This window comes from Mizuhopecten yessoensis, unplaced genomic scaffold (genome assembly GCF_002113885.1).
Source record: "Mizuhopecten yessoensis strain PY_sf001 unplaced genomic scaffold, ASM211388v2 scaffold11131, whole genome shotgun sequence".
Classification (NCBI taxonomy): domain Eukaryota; kingdom Metazoa; phylum Mollusca; class Bivalvia; order Pectinida; family Pectinidae; genus Mizuhopecten; species Mizuhopecten yessoensis.
The window spans coordinates 156,015-175,707 of record NW_018408895.1 but is presented as its reverse complement, the minus strand read 5'-3'; the positions used below and the strand labels follow the sequence as shown (position 1 = coordinate 175,707).

At 36.0% G+C, this 19,693-nt stretch overlaps 1 protein-coding gene across 1 annotated transcript; it reads left to right on the top strand.

Moving 5' to 3' along the window:
• The first annotated feature begins 635 nt into the window (after positions 1-635).
• On the top strand, positions 636-14,858 carry LOC110466343 (protein FAM89A-like). The gene is made up of 2 exons (XM_021522784.1): positions 636-1,123; positions 6,276-14,858. Exons 1-2 carry the CDS (start codon positions 782-784, stop codon positions 6,567-6,569), a joined length of 636 nt encoding a protein of 211 aa, XP_021378459.1. The 5' UTR covers positions 636-781; the 3' UTR covers positions 6,570-14,858.
• Positions 14,859-19,693: the final 4,835 nt, after the last annotated feature.

Genomic DNA, 19,693 nt, shown 5'->3' with positions numbered 1-19,693 from the left:
AGTGCTGGCCTTCTACTGCACAAGGCTCTAGTTACATGTCGGCTTTTAAACCACGGGTTGGACGTGAGGTGTGCCGTGCTACGATTGGTTGAGGACTGGGAAAAGGCCTTTGACAACCATGATTATATTGCTGCCATCCTCCTAACGGGTTTAAGATCCACCTACTGTTCATAAAGCTGGAATAATATCTTCTTTGTTGTAACTCTTCAAAACTGATAGCCAGTTACTTAAATAGCAGGAAACTGGGTGAAGACCCCCTCCCATACCATCCCCCTCCTCGCGCTGCACATTTATCACTGGGCTTACACATTTAAAATCCGTTTGTTACGCCCCTGCAACAACTGAGCCAAGGATATACCAGAGGTAAAACTGGATAACAAAATCACAAAAATAAGTGGGAAAAAAATGTAATTTAACATAGAATCCAATGGGAAAATGATGTAACGTTAATATACGACAAAACACATAGTGTCTTGAATCTTACATTTGTACTTGTTCTCTTTCTTTTTGTACATGTACATTTTGTATGTAGTATTATAAATGCATATAATTCTCGCCAAAGGCCTCGTTGAACGGATGAAGGGAGGCAACTCTTGTAATGCCAACGAGATAATAGTGGTGGCGCACCTGTTACCGGAAGTGAGACCTGTACAGTACGGCCAAGTTTGGAAAAAATGGTGACTTTGTCAACAAACTGACAGCTGTGAGAAAACACCTTAAAAGTACGACATGTGTTGATAGATAATATACAAACTGTCTTTTGTCGTCCATTTTGGGCAGGATGGCTGAACTACCCGGTCTACCACCCCTCCCGAAGTGTTTCAGTGATGTTGTGAACCTAAACCCATCATTGACAAGTTTTGAAGAAAAAGAAGAGGAGTCTACGTTAGGCGGCAGTATCAGTGACACGGAGTTCTCCAGTCTGTCCAGCCCAATGAGTCAGCCGGACGGCAGGGATAGCTTGCTTAGGGACGGCGACACCGACCTGCAATGCAATGCGTCGTACACCGGCTCTAGCGTCGATTCGGCCGTCCAGTCGCCCGAGGACCAACCGAGTGGCAGTGAAGAAATGTCGCCCTTCGTAAAGCTCAACACAGCTTTGTCTACTTTAAAGAATGAAATGGTAACATTAGTTTACAGAATGTGTCGTTTCTTTTAGAAAGAATATTATGTGAAAATACCTCGAAAATATTTCAGATAGGTTGATATGTACAGGCACGGAATTAGATAATGTTATCCAAGTCCGTGGTACAGGTGCTCGCTCGGGTTCTGGAATATATCACAGGTGGGTGAACATTCTGACTGAAAATTGAGATATATATATCATATAAAAAATAAGGGTATATTAATTTAACAAAGTATATAGTAATACAGAGACGTATAAAGCCCTTATTTTTTGTATGATTTTTCTCAATTTACAGTCCGAATTTCAAACACCTTAATATATGTGATATTTAGGTATCACACATCACTGTGAAAATAAATAATTGTATTCTAAAATATAACATTATTTGTTTATGCATCGCACCCCACTAGATATCGCACTATGGTTTATTAATAAGTAATACGTAAACAGATAAAGATAATATATTCCAGAACCCAAGCACCTGTGGTTGATACAGCTGTTGATAGGTCTAGATCTACGGCTATAGCTCTATTGACAGAATGTACTGGACATGACTAAATTTCAGGAATTTCCTGCTGTACAATGATCATCTTAGACGCATCAGGTAGAGAAATATGGCATGGATATGTGGAGTAAGTCAGAGAAGGAAATCTATCTATCTTTTAAACGATACCACACATATTACCTGAAATAATGACTCTTGAATCGAGCCAGTACTATATATTTGGGAGATTTCCATGGGGGAGATTCTGCATGCTCAAATCTAAAACCTAAATAAAATGTGTGTATTAAGGGTGACAGTTCCCAAATTGGATCACCAAACCATAATTTTATAAATCGTTGAAAAATCTGAGGAGGAATTATATTAATTTATGGTTGTATAAAAGAAAGAATATCGATGGGTGTTGCTACAAACGAAATTAGCACCCGGGGCTCACTTGAGATATTTATAGAATGCTCTGAAGTCACCAATCAGCATCTCCGGTTTTTGCAAATGTCAGGACCCAAAACGAATCAAGGCTTGAATTTTGCAGTATCGTATGCTTCAAATGAATATTTTTTTGTCAGCATAATAACATTTTATGATGACCTTTAGAATTTATATGACAAAAAGTATTTCTATAATGTGAATTTATTCCTATAGTCCGAAGCAGAGTGCATAGTCGTCGCATGCGCCATTTTTAGCTCACCTGGCACAAAGTGCCAAGTGAGCTTGTGCCGTGGCGCGGCGTCCGTCGTCCGTCCGTCCTCGTCCGTCAACTTTTCCTTTAAACAACTTCTTCTGAAGAACGGACAGGCCTAGAGTCATGATATTTGGCTGAAAGCTTCGTTGGTAGGAGCCCTACAAAGTTTGAGAACGAAAATGACCTTGACCTGTTTTCAAGGTCACAGGGGTCAAATATGTCAAAAACTTCAAACGACTTCTTCTAAAGAACTAAAAGGTATAGAATCTTCATATTTGGCTGATGGCTTCCTGGGATAGAGCCCAACAAAGTTTGAGAATGAAAATGACCTTGACCTACTTTCAAGGTCACAGGGGTCAAATGTGTCAAACACTTCAAACGACTTCTTCTGAAGAACTGAAAGGTATAGAATCTTTATATTTGGCTGGTGGCTTCCTGGGATAGAGACCAACAAAGTTTGAGAATGAAAATTAGTTTGACCTACTTTCAAGGTCACAGGGGTCAAATATGTCAAAAACTTCAAACGACTTCTTCTGAAGAATTAAAAGGTATAGAATCTTCATATTTGGCTGATGGCTTCCTTGGATGGAGCCCAACAAAGTTTGAGAATGAAAATTACCTTGACCTTCTTTCAAGGTCACAGGGGTCAAATGTGTCAAACACTTCAAACGACTTCTTCTGAAGAACTGAAAGGTATATAATCTTTATATTTGGCTGGTGGCTTCCTGGGATAGAGCCCAACAAAGTTTGAGAATGAAAACTAGTTTGACCTACTTTCAAGGTCACAGGGGTCATATATGTCAAAAGCTTCAAATGACTTCTTCTGAAGAACTGAAAGGTATAGAATCTTTATTTTTGATTGATGGCTTCCTTGGATAGAGCCCGACAAAGTTTGAGAATGAAAATGACCTTGACCTTCTTTCAAGGTCACAGGAGTCAAATGTGTCAGACACTTCAAACGACTTCTTCTGAAGAACTGAAAGGTATATAATCTCTATATTTGGCTTGTAGCTTCCTAGGAAAGAGCCGAACAAAGTTTGAGAATGAAAATGACCTTGACCTTCTTTTAAGGTCACATGAGGCAGATATGTCAAACACTTTAAACGACTTCTTCTGAAGAACTGGTAGTTATAAAATCTTAATATTTGGCAGGTGGCTTCCTGGGAAAGAGCCAAACAAAGTTTGCGAATGAAAATGACCTTGACCTACTTTCAAGGTCACAGCGTTCAAATATGTCAAACAGTTCAAACAGCTTCTTCTGAAGAATTAAAAGGCATAAAATTATAATATTTGGCTGGTGACTTCCCGGGATAGAGCTCACCAAAGTTTGCAAATGAAAATGACCTCAACCTACTTTAGAGGTCACAGAGGTCAACAACATTTTAATGGATTTGTTCTTGAGAACTAAAAGGAATGGATTCATAAGATTTGGCTGGTAGCTTTTCGGAATAGAGCTAACCAATTTGAGAAGGAAAATGACATTGACCTACTTACAAGATCACAGGGAAAAATATGTCAAGCAACTTCTGAAGAAGAATCAAAAAGCATAGAATCTTATAATAATATTTTGCTGGTAATTTCAACAGATGGAGCCAACAAAGTTTGTGAGGGAATGTTTTTAGTGCAATATAATATTTAATGAGAATATTTTGCTATGACTGCTTAAATATTCAGGTGAGCGATACAGGCCCTCTTGGGCCTCTTGTTTAAAAACGTAATCAAAACATTGACATTTGAGGTTGAATTACGTTTTCTTGTGCTATTTGAACTTAAAAACTAATTATCTGTAGACAAAAAATGGTGCATGGCTATCTATTCTAAGACTACATCATTTTTATAACTGATTTGTTGACACATTTATTTATTTATAATTAATTTTGCAAAAAGTGATCCGATTTGGGTACCGATCCGATTTGGGTACTGCCACCTTATATTAACAGGCCTAGGGTATACCCCCTAGAGAAAAAACAACCCTTAAAATGACATATTTTTAGTTTCAGATGAAATCATTAGATCTCAGATTATAGGAATAGTTTAGCAAATTCACTGGTTTTAAATGCTAAATTTAAGGGTCCAAAACTGGGAGTGTTCACAAGTATGGAAATCTTCAGCTGGGCCCAGTGAACATTCTGCTGAACCTTGAAGTCACTATCCCACTTGACAGATTTGATTATCTCCCTTCACTCGGTGTATAATTAGCATATTTGATTTAATATTGGGTTGTTTTAAATAACTTATTTTGATGGGGTGGATATTGTATATCTCTGCGCCTATCAATTTTTTTTTTAAGTGGACTTGGTGGACATATAAGAATGATCTTGACTTCTATTCACCCAAAATGTTTCTGAATTAATTTTGTTTATGTGAAATGTGGTAAACACTAGAAGCTGTCTTAGAAAATATTTTTAAAAAATCATGAATAAAACAAAACCTTGGTTTCTGTGATACAACAGGTTACATCATCTTGATACAATATTAACAGCCTACAGCCATTGGTTTGTTTTCACACCAATTCTCATATATAACACTCAGGCCTTCCAAGCAGGTGCCCGGGGTTCGATCCCCGAAGTCGGCGTACGCATAGAATATTAGAGAAAGTGTTTTTCTCCTGCCCACACAACTCCAACAACCCAGGTGGAGTATAAAATGGTCTGGGGTGGGTGTTGCGGTATCTTTGCTGTAGCATTCAAGTGAGGTGGCACTATAAATGATATCGTTGGAAGCACGGTCCCACTACAAACAGAACACAATACATCTCAAGCACACACACAGGCATACACACATAGGGAGATGTTAGCCAGGTGGCATAGGACTAGTAGTTAGCGCCTGATAAGGCAGCTCCTGCGAATTCCTCAATATTGTATTGATTAATATATATATATGCTAATTGTATTGACTGTATAAAACTGTATATCTATGTACTGTAAAGCGCTTTAGAGTGGCTTATGTTAGCTAGATAGGACGCTATATCAAATGTTGTATATTCATTTTTTATTTATTTATTCAACCATCGAAACTGATGAAACCATCAAAGTTTTGCAGAAGGGTACTCCTATTACTTAAGAGGCCGCTGGTCGGCCTTTTTTCTATCATACATGATTTTGCCAACTGCCTATCTAAAGTATCTCACCATGTAAACCTCTAACACTGTTGGGCTGAGGCGCTCATTACTTACTTATGAAGTTAGTTGTACAAAGGTGAGAGACACATCCCTCAATAGATAGTGACATATACCTATACAGTACATGTTATCTGTCAGATGCTGATCTCATCTAAACATACTCCCTACACACCAAGGATGGCACAAGTACATTAAAGGTGTCTTAATTCTCTCTGATGGTGAAGATTTGATAGTATGGTGGTTTATCCATCTATATATAGCTAGCTCAAAATTATCTATCCTTTTCCACCGATTTTGACATGTTTTGACGGTGTGATTGTCCCAGGGGGAGCAGGAGAGTACTGGCATATATAAATGTGAAATTATGCAATACTTCAGGGTGTTTTGATGTGGTCAGAGTGTCTGTCTTACATCACAGAGGTTATAAGGATCAAAGTTATTCCTTGTTTCTTTCCACAGGCACTTCCGTGCATTTATCTGTAGAAAAGTGATTTTATAAATTCAATAATGTTGCTAGATTCTGAAAATCATACAGAGGTCCAAGCAGTCTGGGTTTCTTTTGAGGATTAACATTCTGAAGAAATGGGTCATTATATGATTGTGTTAATTATACAATTGTAAAAAAGCATGCTGATAGATCCCAGGCTTTCTTGAGAAAGATTTGCATGTTTTAAACTGGAACTGTCTTTTCCTTGCATCCTTCCAAACCATTTACCAGTCCTCTTTTTACTGAAAATTAGGACTGGTGAAAATGTTAAGCCTTTTTTCAACATTAATGAATTGATGTATAATTTAAAGGTATACAATTTTGGTTTATCTCCCTTTGATGATTTCTTATCCACAGGCTGGTCTGAGGGAGCTAGATGTGTCACTTCTTTGCCAGCTATGGTCGTTGAACGATGCTATCCAGGAGTATAAGGTAGCAGTACAAGATCGGTATTCAGAAACCAACTCGGAATATTCATGGGGCATGAACAGCCGCACCAGTAGCATTGGGAGCTTCGACGACTATGATTGGAATGCAGACATCTACCTAAAACCTGACGGCTATGTGGACAGCTCCCTTCATGGAAGTACATCCAGTCTTTTACAACAGATCAACGAACTTAAGGAACGTGCCGAATCTGAATTTATGTGACTTTGACCAACTTAAGTAATAATTAGGTTAGGGCTCCAGTAGTTGTAAGATAGGGTGCCCTTTATGGACAACACTTAGCATATCTTGTATTGTCTCATCAGTGTAAGCAAAGGTGATGCTTACTTTTGTTACTCGTTTTAAACAAAAATAGTCTTTTCCAAAGTTAAGGTAGCCAATCCACATTTTAATGAGGGATAGATTGGGTATACTGTACATGTTTTGTGGAAAAGTGTAGTGTCTAGAATTGAAAGGTGATCAATGATCTTTTTTTTTTTATTTTTTTTCCCCCAAATAAATTTTATTATCACATAATATGCAATATATAGTCATATGTTTTCTGGTAATTTTGATAAGATATCAGTGTTCTATTTACACTTTGACCTTCCCTCCTATTAGTAGATGAAAAGAACCAGAACATTAAATGTTTAAAATTAACCACATCCATTTCATATATATATGTGACCAACTATTTCTACAAACTTTGACATTGTTCCTGGTTCATTTCAATCTATGGTATTTCCTTTAGTTTCTGTTATGGACCTTGCATGGTATTGTATGAATTCGTCTCCATAAATATATTATTTAATATATCTTTTGTACTGAATTGTCAAGTCTTGCCCCTGTAAAGTTACCCACAATAAATGTCTCAATTTTCTTATTGTAATTTTATATCTTTTAGAACATTTTTTTTTCTTTTTTAGAAAAATGGATTTTTGAATTATACTTATAGAATTTTAACTGGGTTGTTAAACACTGGATGGTATTGTATAACATATAACAAGATCTAATATATTGATTTGCATGTTATTCAACTTTATTTTTTGTCTGTCGTGTCATCTGGCAAATTAGGAAGGACTGCAGGGGAAATATTTTTTTCAAGTAGAGGTACCCATTGGTAAATGAAGTAAGATTAACATTGATTTAGATGATAGTAAATGGTATTGGGGTTGCTTGGTTGTGTGAGATTAGTTTGAGAAGGAGTTGAGAGGAACTCCAGTTACTGACCTGGGTATTTTACATTCCCTATCTTACACTGCAGGGTGGGCTGATACTCCAAATCAGACAATTCTTTGTTGGTATAACGTTAGTGTTGTTTAACATGGTATTATTAGTTCTGTACATTAACATATATATATTTATACATTTATATTTTTAACAAATTGTTAATATTTATGTTTTCTTGATATTTCATTCATGATTGTTGATGAAGACACGTTATTAGTGCTGTGTGTGTTGAAGTTCAGGAGTGTACAGTTTTGATTATATTGAATTGTAAATTACATTAAAATTTCCAGTATAGTGTGCTTTGGTGATACACTGTGATGAGCTTTGGTGATAAAATGCACTCATGGTGAGTGAACACTAGTGAACTAAGGTGATACACTAGTGGGCTTGGTGATGAACTGTTTCTACTTGCAGTAAGTGTACATTTTAGTGAGCTTTGGCAATACACTGTTGTGAGATTTGGTAATACACTGTTGTGAGCTTTGGTGATCCACTGTTGTGAGATTTGGTTGGCTTTGGTTGTAATCATGGTGAGTGAACACTAGTGAACTAAGGCGATACACTAATGGGATTAGTAATAAACTGTTTCTACTTGCTTTGAGTGTCCATTTTAGTGAGCTTTGGTGGTAAACTGTTGTGAGCTTTGGTGATACACTGTTGTAATATTGGTGAGTGAACACTAGTGAACTGAGGTGATACACTAGTGAGCTTGGTGATGAGCTGTTTCTACTTACAGTGAGTGTACATTTTAGTGAGCTTTGGTGCTACACTGTTGTACTTATAATGAGTATGTTTTATGGGCCATTTGGTGATACAGATTTGCCTCACTGTGAGTTTATAGTTCAGTGAGCTTTGGAAAAAAACTTGATTTGATGATAATGGAGAGTTGTATAACATTTTTACTGTTGATAAGGTGCTGTTTGGATACATTAGGGTAGAGACATGTACATGGTGTTTGCGAGAAGTGCTGCTTTTTTTCTATTACTGGAGGGTGAACTATTTTTGACTTGTACTGGAGAGTGAACTATTTTTGACTTGTACTTAATAGTGAACTATTTTGTTTTTAGGGACAAAAAGATTCACTCATCAATGGGTGCATCACAGTTATTCAACACACGATTCGATTCACAACACAAACATATTTACATTATATATCAATAATTTAGGAATTGATATTGGTCCATAGAAATACCCTCTCAGACCAGTGTGATTGAACTATCAATAGAGTGGCACTAATGATCCATATTGTAATCATTTGGGAACACTTTTGTTCATGATTACATTGTATGTGTCGAGCGACTTATTTCGGAATCTCAACTTCACAATAGACTTGAATTTGTGACCATCCCAGCAAATACTGTATACCAGGCTATTTTCGTTGCAGTTTAACTTTTGCCTTTTTCACCCTCCATAATGAGGGCGAATTTATTCTAACCGCGAATTTAAAACGCCCAGCATATTGCATATAGTCATTAAATGAGTAGGGCAAAATTTACACTGGACAGATATGGATTTTACCAGTGAAGGTAAAAACATTGACTGGGCTAAAGTTTCCCGGTATACAGTATACCTAGAAGTGTTTTTAAAACATTGTAAAGCTGGTAATATACAGTATCAAAGAATATTGCTACAACACTATTTTATGCTAATTTACTCTCGACCAGTACTGTTATGATACATTGTCATATGCATTATTTACTTTCTAAATAATTAAAACATATCAGAATGTATATGTTATAGTAAAGCAAATATAGTGACGTGTATCCTGGTCTGTTTCATCCCCAGAGTGTGTTTGAATTAACAAAGTGCTGTTACTGTATGCATAACACTAAATGAAGTGGTTGTATTGTACATGTAGATATTAAGTACATGGTAAGGTTGATATCTGTTGATTAAGTGAAGTGCTGTTTGGGTTCGAGTGAACAAAATGAAGTGCTGTTTGAGTAAGAGTGAACTAAATGAAGTGCTGTTTGAGTATGAGTGAACTAAATGAAGTGCTGTTTGAGTACGAGTGAACTAAATGAAGAGCTGTTTGAGTACGAGTGAACTAAATGAAGTGCTGTTTGGGTTCGAGTGAACTAAAGCAAGTGCTGTTTGAGTACATGTAGTCTAAATCAAGTGCTGTTTAAGTACGAGTGAACTAAATGAAGTGCTGTTTGGGTTCGAGTGAACAAAATGAAGTGCTGTTTGAGTATGAGTGAACTAAATGAAGTGCTGTTTGGAGTTCGAGATAACTAAATCAAGTGCTGTTTGAGTACATGTAGTCTAAATGAAGTGTTGTTTGGAGTTCGAGTGAACTAAATCAAGTGCTGTTTGAGTACGAGTGAACTAAATGAAGTGCTGTTTGAGTACATGTAGTCTAAATGAAGTGCTGTTTGAGTACAAGTGAACTAAATGAAGTGCTGTTTGAGTAAGAGTGAACTAAATCAAGAGCTGTTTGAGTACGAGTGAACTAAATGAAGTGCTATTTGAGTACATGTTGTCTAAATGAAGTGCTGTTTGAGTTAGAGTGAACTAAATCAAGAGCTGCTTGAGTAGGAGTGAACTAAATGAAGTGCTGTTTGGAGTTCGAGTGAACTAAATGAAGTGCTGTTTGAGTACAAGTGAACAAAATGAAGTGCTGTTTGAGTACGAATGAACTAAATGAAGTGCTGTTTGGAGTTTGAGTGAACTAAATCAAGTGCTGTTTGAGTACGAGTGAACTAATTATAAATGAAGTGCTGTTTGAGTACGAGTGAACTAAATGAAGAGCTGTTTGAGTACGAGTGAACTAAATCGAGTGCGATTTGAGTACGAGTTAACTAAATGAAGTGCTTTTTGAGTACATGTACTCTAAATGAAGTGCTGTTTGAGTAAGAGTGAACTAAATGAAGTGCTGTTTGAGAACATGTACTCTAAATGAAGTGCTGTTTGAGTACATGTTTTCGAAATGAAGTGCTGTTTGAGTACATATCCTTGATAGTGAAGTGATGTTTAGGTACATTAGAATGATGAAGGACTTGTTGATGTCACAATGCAGATATTAAAATGGTGTTTTAACGAAATGTTTACAGGAATGACACAGCACTTGATACACTCGTAGATGGTTTGTTGATGGTGTTAATTATTCAGATCTGCTACTGTATGGTGTAAATGATGCAACAAAGACAATGGAATGTATATATCAATACTAAAGGGGGTAGTGTTTTTGTTTATTCCGTTTTTTTTGGCAATGCAAGTATGCTGTATTTTGAACAGCAAAATTGCACCAAGGACATGTAACTTATTTTTATAGGGACTTTCTGTTTCATATACAATGATTGTGAAGTCTGAAATTATCACTGACAAACTGAGGCTGTGATTTGAAACGGTTGTAGGTTTTAAATGGTGACCAGTAGATTGTTCGACCAAAGCCGTTTTCTTTTGTAATGGAATATTTTAGTTTGACCAAGTAGCTTTGACTAAATTAAACTTTAATTGTGAGCTTTTTTGAAGGTTCATCTGTCATTTGATCTTGGTAGTTATATTGTATATAAATTTATTTTGATATGAATTCAAGTGTTTATGGTTCAAATAACAATCGCCAAGGTTAAACAAAATTTTGGTTAACATGTATATAGCAACTTAAAAAAACCCATCTGTAGGTTGTGATGAATATATTTTTCCTAATATTTATCAAGTTACAGTGACTGCACCTATAGATAACCACTTGAACCAACAATGTGTGCTAATATATGTACGTCATAAAATGGCCATATTAAAACGAATCAAATGCTAAGTTTACAAAGCAATTTGTACTTTGAAACACATTATTTGATGTCATTGCTTGTGTGTACATACTATTTTGCATGAAGACAGTTGCCAAGTGTATAAAAGATTTGAATTGCTTAATGATGCTGGTTTAGTTATTGATGATTAGAGATTAGATATGATCTATCACAACAGTGATTAATGAACAGCTCACTGATTGAGATATTGATATTTAAAATAAGGTGAGGTTTATTGAACGGTGATTTATCTCATTCAGCAATTCACCCCTGAAATTTCATATTGAACTATTCCAACCATTGAATTGGAAGAATTCAAATGTCTTCAGGGGTGAATGAGTTAATATTTATTTCAAAAGCATTTTTTAAATATATAATCCCCAGTGAGGTTTGGTTTTAAATGGATGCCAGTTTCACCTCCATACCATTAATATGTGTTCACGTAGTCTTGTGTAGTGTTTTAAGTTTGTCTAGTCAGGTATATGTTGATCTTATAACTAATTCTACAAAGGTCATGTACTACATGAAAGGGGAGGTAACTATATGTATGTTCAGACAGGGTTCCTTATTTTCGGTTGATTGTCAACTTGTGCCATTTAATACATATTAATGTATTCTTTCAGTTGTAGTTCTCAACCTTAGATTCTAAAATAAACACGAGTAGAGATCTGTGTCCTGATCATGACCTTTTATAATTCAATACCAAATAATTTATACACGTTAGCCAAAATAGGTGAGATCTCCTTATGAAGCATAACAGATAAGCCTTTTGATATTTTTTTATCTACATGTACAAGAAAGGTCAATACATGTAATAATTTTTGAAATGCCACTATGAAGAGCATAAACATTGGTTGAAATTGTTGCCAGTTAAACTTTTAACCTCTTCCCTGGGAAATATTCCACCCCAAACTCCCTGTTAGATATTTTCCATCATACCCTGCTTATGTGCATGTAATTTTACATCAGACCTATTGGTATGATAGACGGAGGGGATTTCGACATGTTGGACTTGTGATGTGACCACCACCTTGTCTCTGGTTCATAGCTCCAACAGTCCTTTCCAACTGTGACATCTCTAAGAGCTTTCCCCTCGTGTCATTTTCTAACTTAATGTTACCAAAGGGACTGTGGCAATATCTGCCCCAATAGGAGGCATAAGATATATTGATTGCTCATAGGTTATGCTTGGAAAAGTAACTTAAAAAACAAAGAGTAGAATTTTACTGGTAGACAAGGTTTGGCTGATGTAAAGTGACTGTGGTGCAAGAATGCTTTCCTTTCGAATACAATTGCTTGACTACCTTGGACAATCTAAGGTACGCAGAAAGCAAGGTATACGGTAATATAAGTCTTATTATTGTAGGATTGATCGAACATGTATATACACAAAAGTAGCATTTTATGTGAAATGTAGTTAAGTAAAACTTATCATTTAAAAAACCCCAAAAACTTGCTTATTAAAACATTGAGTGTAGTATATAGAAATTAAAAAAGTGAAGATTAATATAACAGGTTCTAACTCCCATAGATGGATGTATTATTCAGATCTTCAATTTTGCAAAGTCTTCCAACAAATTTAAGTAACTTTTTATAAGGTTTACATTGGGTTTACATTTGATTTATCTTTTTGGAAAATTATATAGTAAGAATCAAAACCTACAATGTACCACACAGTATGTCCATTGGTATTCATTTTTGCTTGTTATTTTTAAATTGCTTAATTCAATAGTCAGGTACAAATACCATCATCGTTTTGTGCTAGCTTGCTTACTATTTGGTTTTATAGCTTTGGTATGGCATGTTAATTTTTAATTCGGGACCACCATGACATGTTATTGTTGTGTATATTTCTTGTTTATTAATGTTTAATAGAATTGATCAAATGTTTTTCTCACTGTTCGATTCATACATTAGAAGACATACATGTATTAAAGTTACTTGATGGTAACACAACATACTGGATTCAAACTTGTTGATTGAAAATAATGAAGTTCACGTTGTCTGTATAACTTGTATCTATTTTGACCAGTATTCCACATGTATAGTTTATCTTTGTGTATCTATAGGTGTAGGAGGATGCTTTTATTACTGAAGTTATTGTACTACTAAACATTACCAATGAGGTCATTCTTAAAATAGTGTTGTTGGCTGTGCAATGCCTTACACTATAGAGGCTGAATATGTATGTAGCATTTCCAAAATATTTATGGAGATAATTGTTTTCTTTTCATGGTACTCCAATTTTCATTTTAAAGAAAACAACAATTGTAAGGTATTGACCAATTCATTGTGTAAAACCAAATGCTACTTTCTTCTTATTTTGGCAAAAGGGAATGTCGAACAAACAGGTACTGCCCAGTTAAGTAAATATGTAGACTAGACTAGATGTGGTCATGACTGTGGCAGTAGGGCGGAAACCTACTGGAGGGAGTAGGGCTGTTACCGACTTAACAGTTTCATGGCCGGAAACTAGAGGAAACTGAAGTTTCAGGGAGGAACTGAATGATTGGAGCGAGTGATGCCAACCAGACAGTTATGACCAGGGAGTTTCCATGTTATCCAGCCAAGTTATAGATGAAAGAGCTAATGGGTTCAGACAATGATATGTAGGAAGATTATAGGAATATCTAATAAATTTTGGGGCACTTATATGAGAATTATATAAGATGCCCAAATTGTATGAATGAAGTAACAATGGCAATGATTAATCAATACAAGGCCCTATGTGGCAGGTGCACAGTGAACATCACCATTTTATCAGTGGCCTTATGTATATACCACCTACCTCTAAAAGATTGTCATTTTTGTTTTTTATCAGGCTTTTCTTTTTTGTTAAAATTACGATAATATGAAGAAAAGCATTTATTATAATTTTCTTGGGCGATACAGCTACTGCAAGTATGCTTAAGAAATATTTTGTCAGAAAGTGTGCTGTTTACCAGAATTTGTTGATGTCTACAAGAACAATAATTGTTTGTAACACCAAACCCCAAAAGTTGTTTGGATTGAAGTACATGTATGTACTAGTACTGTGCCCTCAAGAAATTGAAAGTAAAGCAAGTATGTTGTGATGTGTACTCGTGACTTTATTGGTACATACACAGCGATGTATTTTGCACTCCAAAAAAAAAGGCAAATTTTATTAACTTTTACGGTATGCTGTGTCCTTAAAAAAATGATGGTATAGCAGGCTATGCCTTCCAAGAATTATTGGCAAGCACTGTTGTATTCCAGGAGAATTTCTTGGCAAGTTGTTGCTATTTCGATATACATGTATAAGAGCATTAGAAGTTACATTATTATGATTTTATTGTGTTTTTTTGTCCTGTGTTCATTAATCATATAGCTCAACATAATACAAATAGATTTATTTATAGATTTTTACCAAATTATTTTTAATATATTCCACCACAGTTCATATCTAAATGTAATACACTGTAACTACTTACCAAGTTATACGAATATATAAAATTATGTATAATATACTTGCTATCGGAGGCACGGTAGTCCAGTGGTAGGACGCCGGGCTCATGACTGAAGGGTTGCGTGTTCAAGTCACGGCACGGCACTGTGTTGTATCTTTGAGCAAGATACTTACTCCGCTTGTTCCAGTCTACTCGGCTGTAAATGAGTACGTGGTTGGGCAGTGCTAGAATTGTTGAATGCTATAGTTGTTAGTGTCGAAATGGCAGCTCCGGCTGTATGCTCCACAGGTAGTTGAGAAAGGTATTGTCTGGTTGCAAAGGCCCTATAACCACGGATAATAAATTGTGAACCGCTTTGAGACGACCTACGAACTAGGTTGTGATAAAGCGGTATATTAGAACCTTGAATTATTATTATAAGTATTGATAAAGATACATGTTATAATATATACTTATATGTAGTGTGACCCCCTGATGCAGATTGCCTCCACATTTCCTACCCAACGAATGCTTTGTATATGTGCTGTGCTTAACCAATGACTGCCTAACATGTGGTGGAATCTTGAAAACCCGGACTTAAAAAAAATAAATCAATTTGAAACTTTCTTTTATTTCTGTACCTAAATATGAAGAAAGTTATATTAATTTTAGAGAAAATATTTGGTCACGAATGCAGGAAATTCTGCAATATAAAAAAAGTTAAAGTATCCGGAATAACAAGGTTACACAGCATCGTTTTTGTAGGATTGTTGGATGAAACGCTTCAAGAACAGGTATACTGTACCTGTAGGTTTTACATTGACCTGGTTCAATCAAATGCTTTGTTTGACTACACTGGAGTTGTAAGTAATGGTTGTGTTGCAAAACACTTGGACTGAATTAAATTGTTCATTGGACCAGACAAAAAACAGGCAACTTGCATTGTTCATTTTGTTCTGATATTCAATTGAATATGCACGGTGACTTGTTTTTGAACTGCAGTGCTAGGTTTATCTGGGATTGTGATTAAGTGGAGCTTATCACTACATAGTACATACTTGTTTGTATTTTGTGTGATTTTCAAATGCTTCAATTTGTTTTTTCTAGATTGCATCTTTTGTTTATCTGTTACGCTTATAACCAAAAAAAAAAAAGGGTTCCAATCGAGTGAATTCATAAAACATGCTTTTATACATCTACATGATTCATCAATGTGTGGTATGGGTATTAACTTTGGATATATAATAACTTTATTTATAAACATTGAATTTCTCAACATTTGAAAACTATAGCCTTTAACGTAAAATAACAATAATTACAGTGTCCCTGAAAACCGGAATAAACTCAAGTTACTATGTACACTCAGAAAGACTATTTTCTGTTTTTATAAGGTACCTGCTTTTAACTTTTTCCTGGCCATGGTATTTTCGGAGAAACAAGATAAAGGCCAAGAAAATAATGGAACTTGAATCATGTTAGAAGACACGTATTATTATGTTTTTTTTTTTTTAGAGTTTAGGAAAAAGGATACTTGAATACCCAATTAGGTGCTCTATGGTAGACATGTCCTGTGGAGGTACAATAGGTTATCAATAGAAAGTGCCTTTTAGGTATGTGCTGCAGTTTTTGTTTTTTTGGCAATATGACTTTTGATCACATATGTAGATTTTCAGATTGTTTGTTAAAAGTATTTCATCCTGTTAGTCCTTTGTGTATTAAAGTTACATACATATTTCAAGTTTTGTGTTATCTTCTTAGATGTTTGTTTTTATACTACCTTGTTCCTGAAGGCTTGAAGGTCCGCAACACAATGAGGCCATCAACTGTGAAAAATAGGAAGTTAGTGTGTCGAGAGACACATTGATGTCATGAGCAATATGTGACAATGTCCTACATGGAAGTTAAAATAAAATTGGAGCGAGACGAAGGAAGTTTTCCTCCCCACTGAGATTGAGCTGTTTGACAGGAGGACAAGAACTTACCATCTGTCATCAAACTTTGATATTATCATCTTGCTATTTGATGTAGGGACATGAGAGAAGTTCTTGACATATTGTCCAGATATACATGTAGTAGATACATCCACATATAAAAACCAACAGAACAGTAGAAGAGTACAACAAACAGAGCATAATATGCTTGCTAATATTTTAACTATTTGAAATAATTTTAAGTTTGAGCCTTAAGAAGAGCTTGTTTTTAGCTCACCTGGCATAAAATGCCTGTGAGCTTATGGTATGGTGTGTTGCCCGCCATTGTCAATATTTTCTTTGAACAACATCTTCTTAAGAACTGAAGAACTTTGTGTCAAGATATTGACCCAGTAGGTACCTGGGATGGAGTGCTATAAAATATAAAATATCCTCAAATAAATGACCTTGACCTACTTTCAAGGTCACAGGCATAACATATATAAGAGATCCCAGAGGGATCTTGGCGCCTACCATTGTACAATCTTCATTAGTTCTATGTCAGTTTGTTCTTTTCTCTTATCTGTTTGATTGAGTAATGTAACAGTCGATACACCTTGAAGTAACTTTTGATCTAAACTTCATTCTGCTGCGTTTAAAAAACAACCTTCAAAGTGAGTTTGTTGTTTCATATATTTCCTAGTACAGTACAATGTACTTAATGTGAAAGATATAGAACCAATAATTGCAGTATGAGTAAGATATGTGAAGTACTTCCTGGGAAATGGTTACAATATTCTTGAAATATCAAAATCCAAGATGATCACCAGAAGCCATCTTGTTTGTATGATCAGACTCAAAATAAAACATGCACAGCTAGAGACCAAGAAGAATCTTCAATATGAAATGTGAGAAAGATCTGTAGAGTACTTTTTGAGAAATAGTGATATCCAACTTGAACTCTTAAAATTCAAAATGGCCCACTGCACTGTCAACCCTCTTGGTTTTTCCTTCAGTCCCAAAAATTAACAGGCATAACTAAAGACCATGGGGAACTGTCAAATGAAATTTGAGAAAGAGACCTCCAGTACTTCCAGAGAAATAGCACTTACAAATTTTAACTCTAAAAATTCAAAATAGCCATCTTGGTTTTGTGATCAGTCCCAAAATCCAAAATGCATTACAAGGGAACATGGGGAACCTTCAAAAGATCCCTCCAGTACTTTCTAAAAATTCAAGATGGTCGCCTGTAGGCAGTCTACGTTTTCCATTTAGTCCCAAAGTTTGATATGCATAAAATGACCATGAGGAACTTTCATGTGAAATTTGAAACAAGAGACCCAGAGGGCCTGTATCGCTCACCTGAATATGTTTAAAATAATAGGTATAAAGTAAAGATATAGCACTCCATGGTAGGTGCTGCAAGTACATATGAAATTTCAGAAAGATCCATCCAGTACATGAGATATAGCGAGAACAAACTTCAAACAGAGCCCAATCTCTATGCCCTTAGGGGGGTCATACCCACTGTTTATACAAAATTTAGTCCCCTTGGCTCAAGGATGCTCCAGACTAAATAAGGATAAAATCCCTTAATCCTGATGGTCGAAGAAGGATTTTAAAGGTTTTACCTCTATTTCCCCTATTGGGCCCCGCCTCTCTGCCTCCAGGGGGGTTAGACACACCGTTTATACAAAATTGGATCCCCTTTACCCAAGGATGCTTTATACCAAATTTGGACAAAATCCTGTCATTCATACAGAAGAAGGTATTTGAAGAATTATTGCTGTTTCCCCCCTATTGGGCCCCACCCTCCTTTTGCCCAAGATCCTCCAGACCAAATGAGGATAAATCCCTTAATCCCTATGTAGAAGAAGGATTTTAAAGGTTTTACCTCTATTTCCCCTATTGGGCTCCAGGAGGCCTAGGGTGATGTTAGTTTGCCAGTAGGCACCTGACTGCAGGAAGTACTATAAGTTGCTACAAATAAATGATCTTGATCTACTTCCAAGGTCACAGGTGTTAAACATGTAAAACTTAAAAAACTTCTTCAGAATGACCAAGATATCTAGATTATTAAAAGGGACCCTTGGGAAACTTTCACCCTAGATTTGTGAAAGATCCCTCCCACACTTTCTAAGAAATAGCAATAACAATATTTAGCTCTCAAAATTCAAGATGGCTGCCTGTTGGCCATCCTTTTTTTCACATCAGACCCAAAGTTTGATATATGCTTAACTAGGGACCATGGGGAACCTTTACATGAAAGACTCTTCCAGTACTTTCGTGAACTATAAAGTGTCTGCAAGACATAAATGTCCCAGCTCATGGACGGGACGGGACGGACACGGGACGCGACGGGATGGTACGGACATGGGCAACACTATATGCCGCCCCATTTTATGGTGGGGGCATAATGAAGTTGCTTATGATGACAGTATCACGACACCAAATTGGTTGATGATTTTCTATAAATAACATGGCGAGATTGGCCTTGACACTGTAATCATGAAACAATAACTCATCTGCATGAAAAAATGTTAATGAATTGGTTGATGATTTTCTATATATAGCAACCTTGACTTTGGAACACCTTAAACACAAGGATGTCAGAGGTATACCCGTATTTGACCTTTGTATAAAGTTTGACCAAAATCCGTGAAAGAATGGAGTTGCTAAGTGCTTAAATTGAAACAGTTGATGATTTTCTATATATAGCAAGTGGCCTTGGCCTTGACCTTGGAACCCTGAACACAAGGATGTCCGAGGTATACCCATATTTGACCTTTGTATAAAGTTTGACCAAAATCCATGAAAGAATGAAGTTGCTAAGTGTTTAAATTGAATCAGTTGATGATTTTCTATATATAGCAACAGTGACCTTGGCCTTGACCTTGGATCCCTGAAACACAACGATGTCCGAAGTATACTCCTACTTGACCTTTGTATAAAGTTTGACCAAAATCTGTCAAAAAATGAAGTTGCAAAGTGTTTACATCGAATCGCGACGGAATGCAACGGGACGGACATGGGCAACACTTTATGCCCCCCCCCCC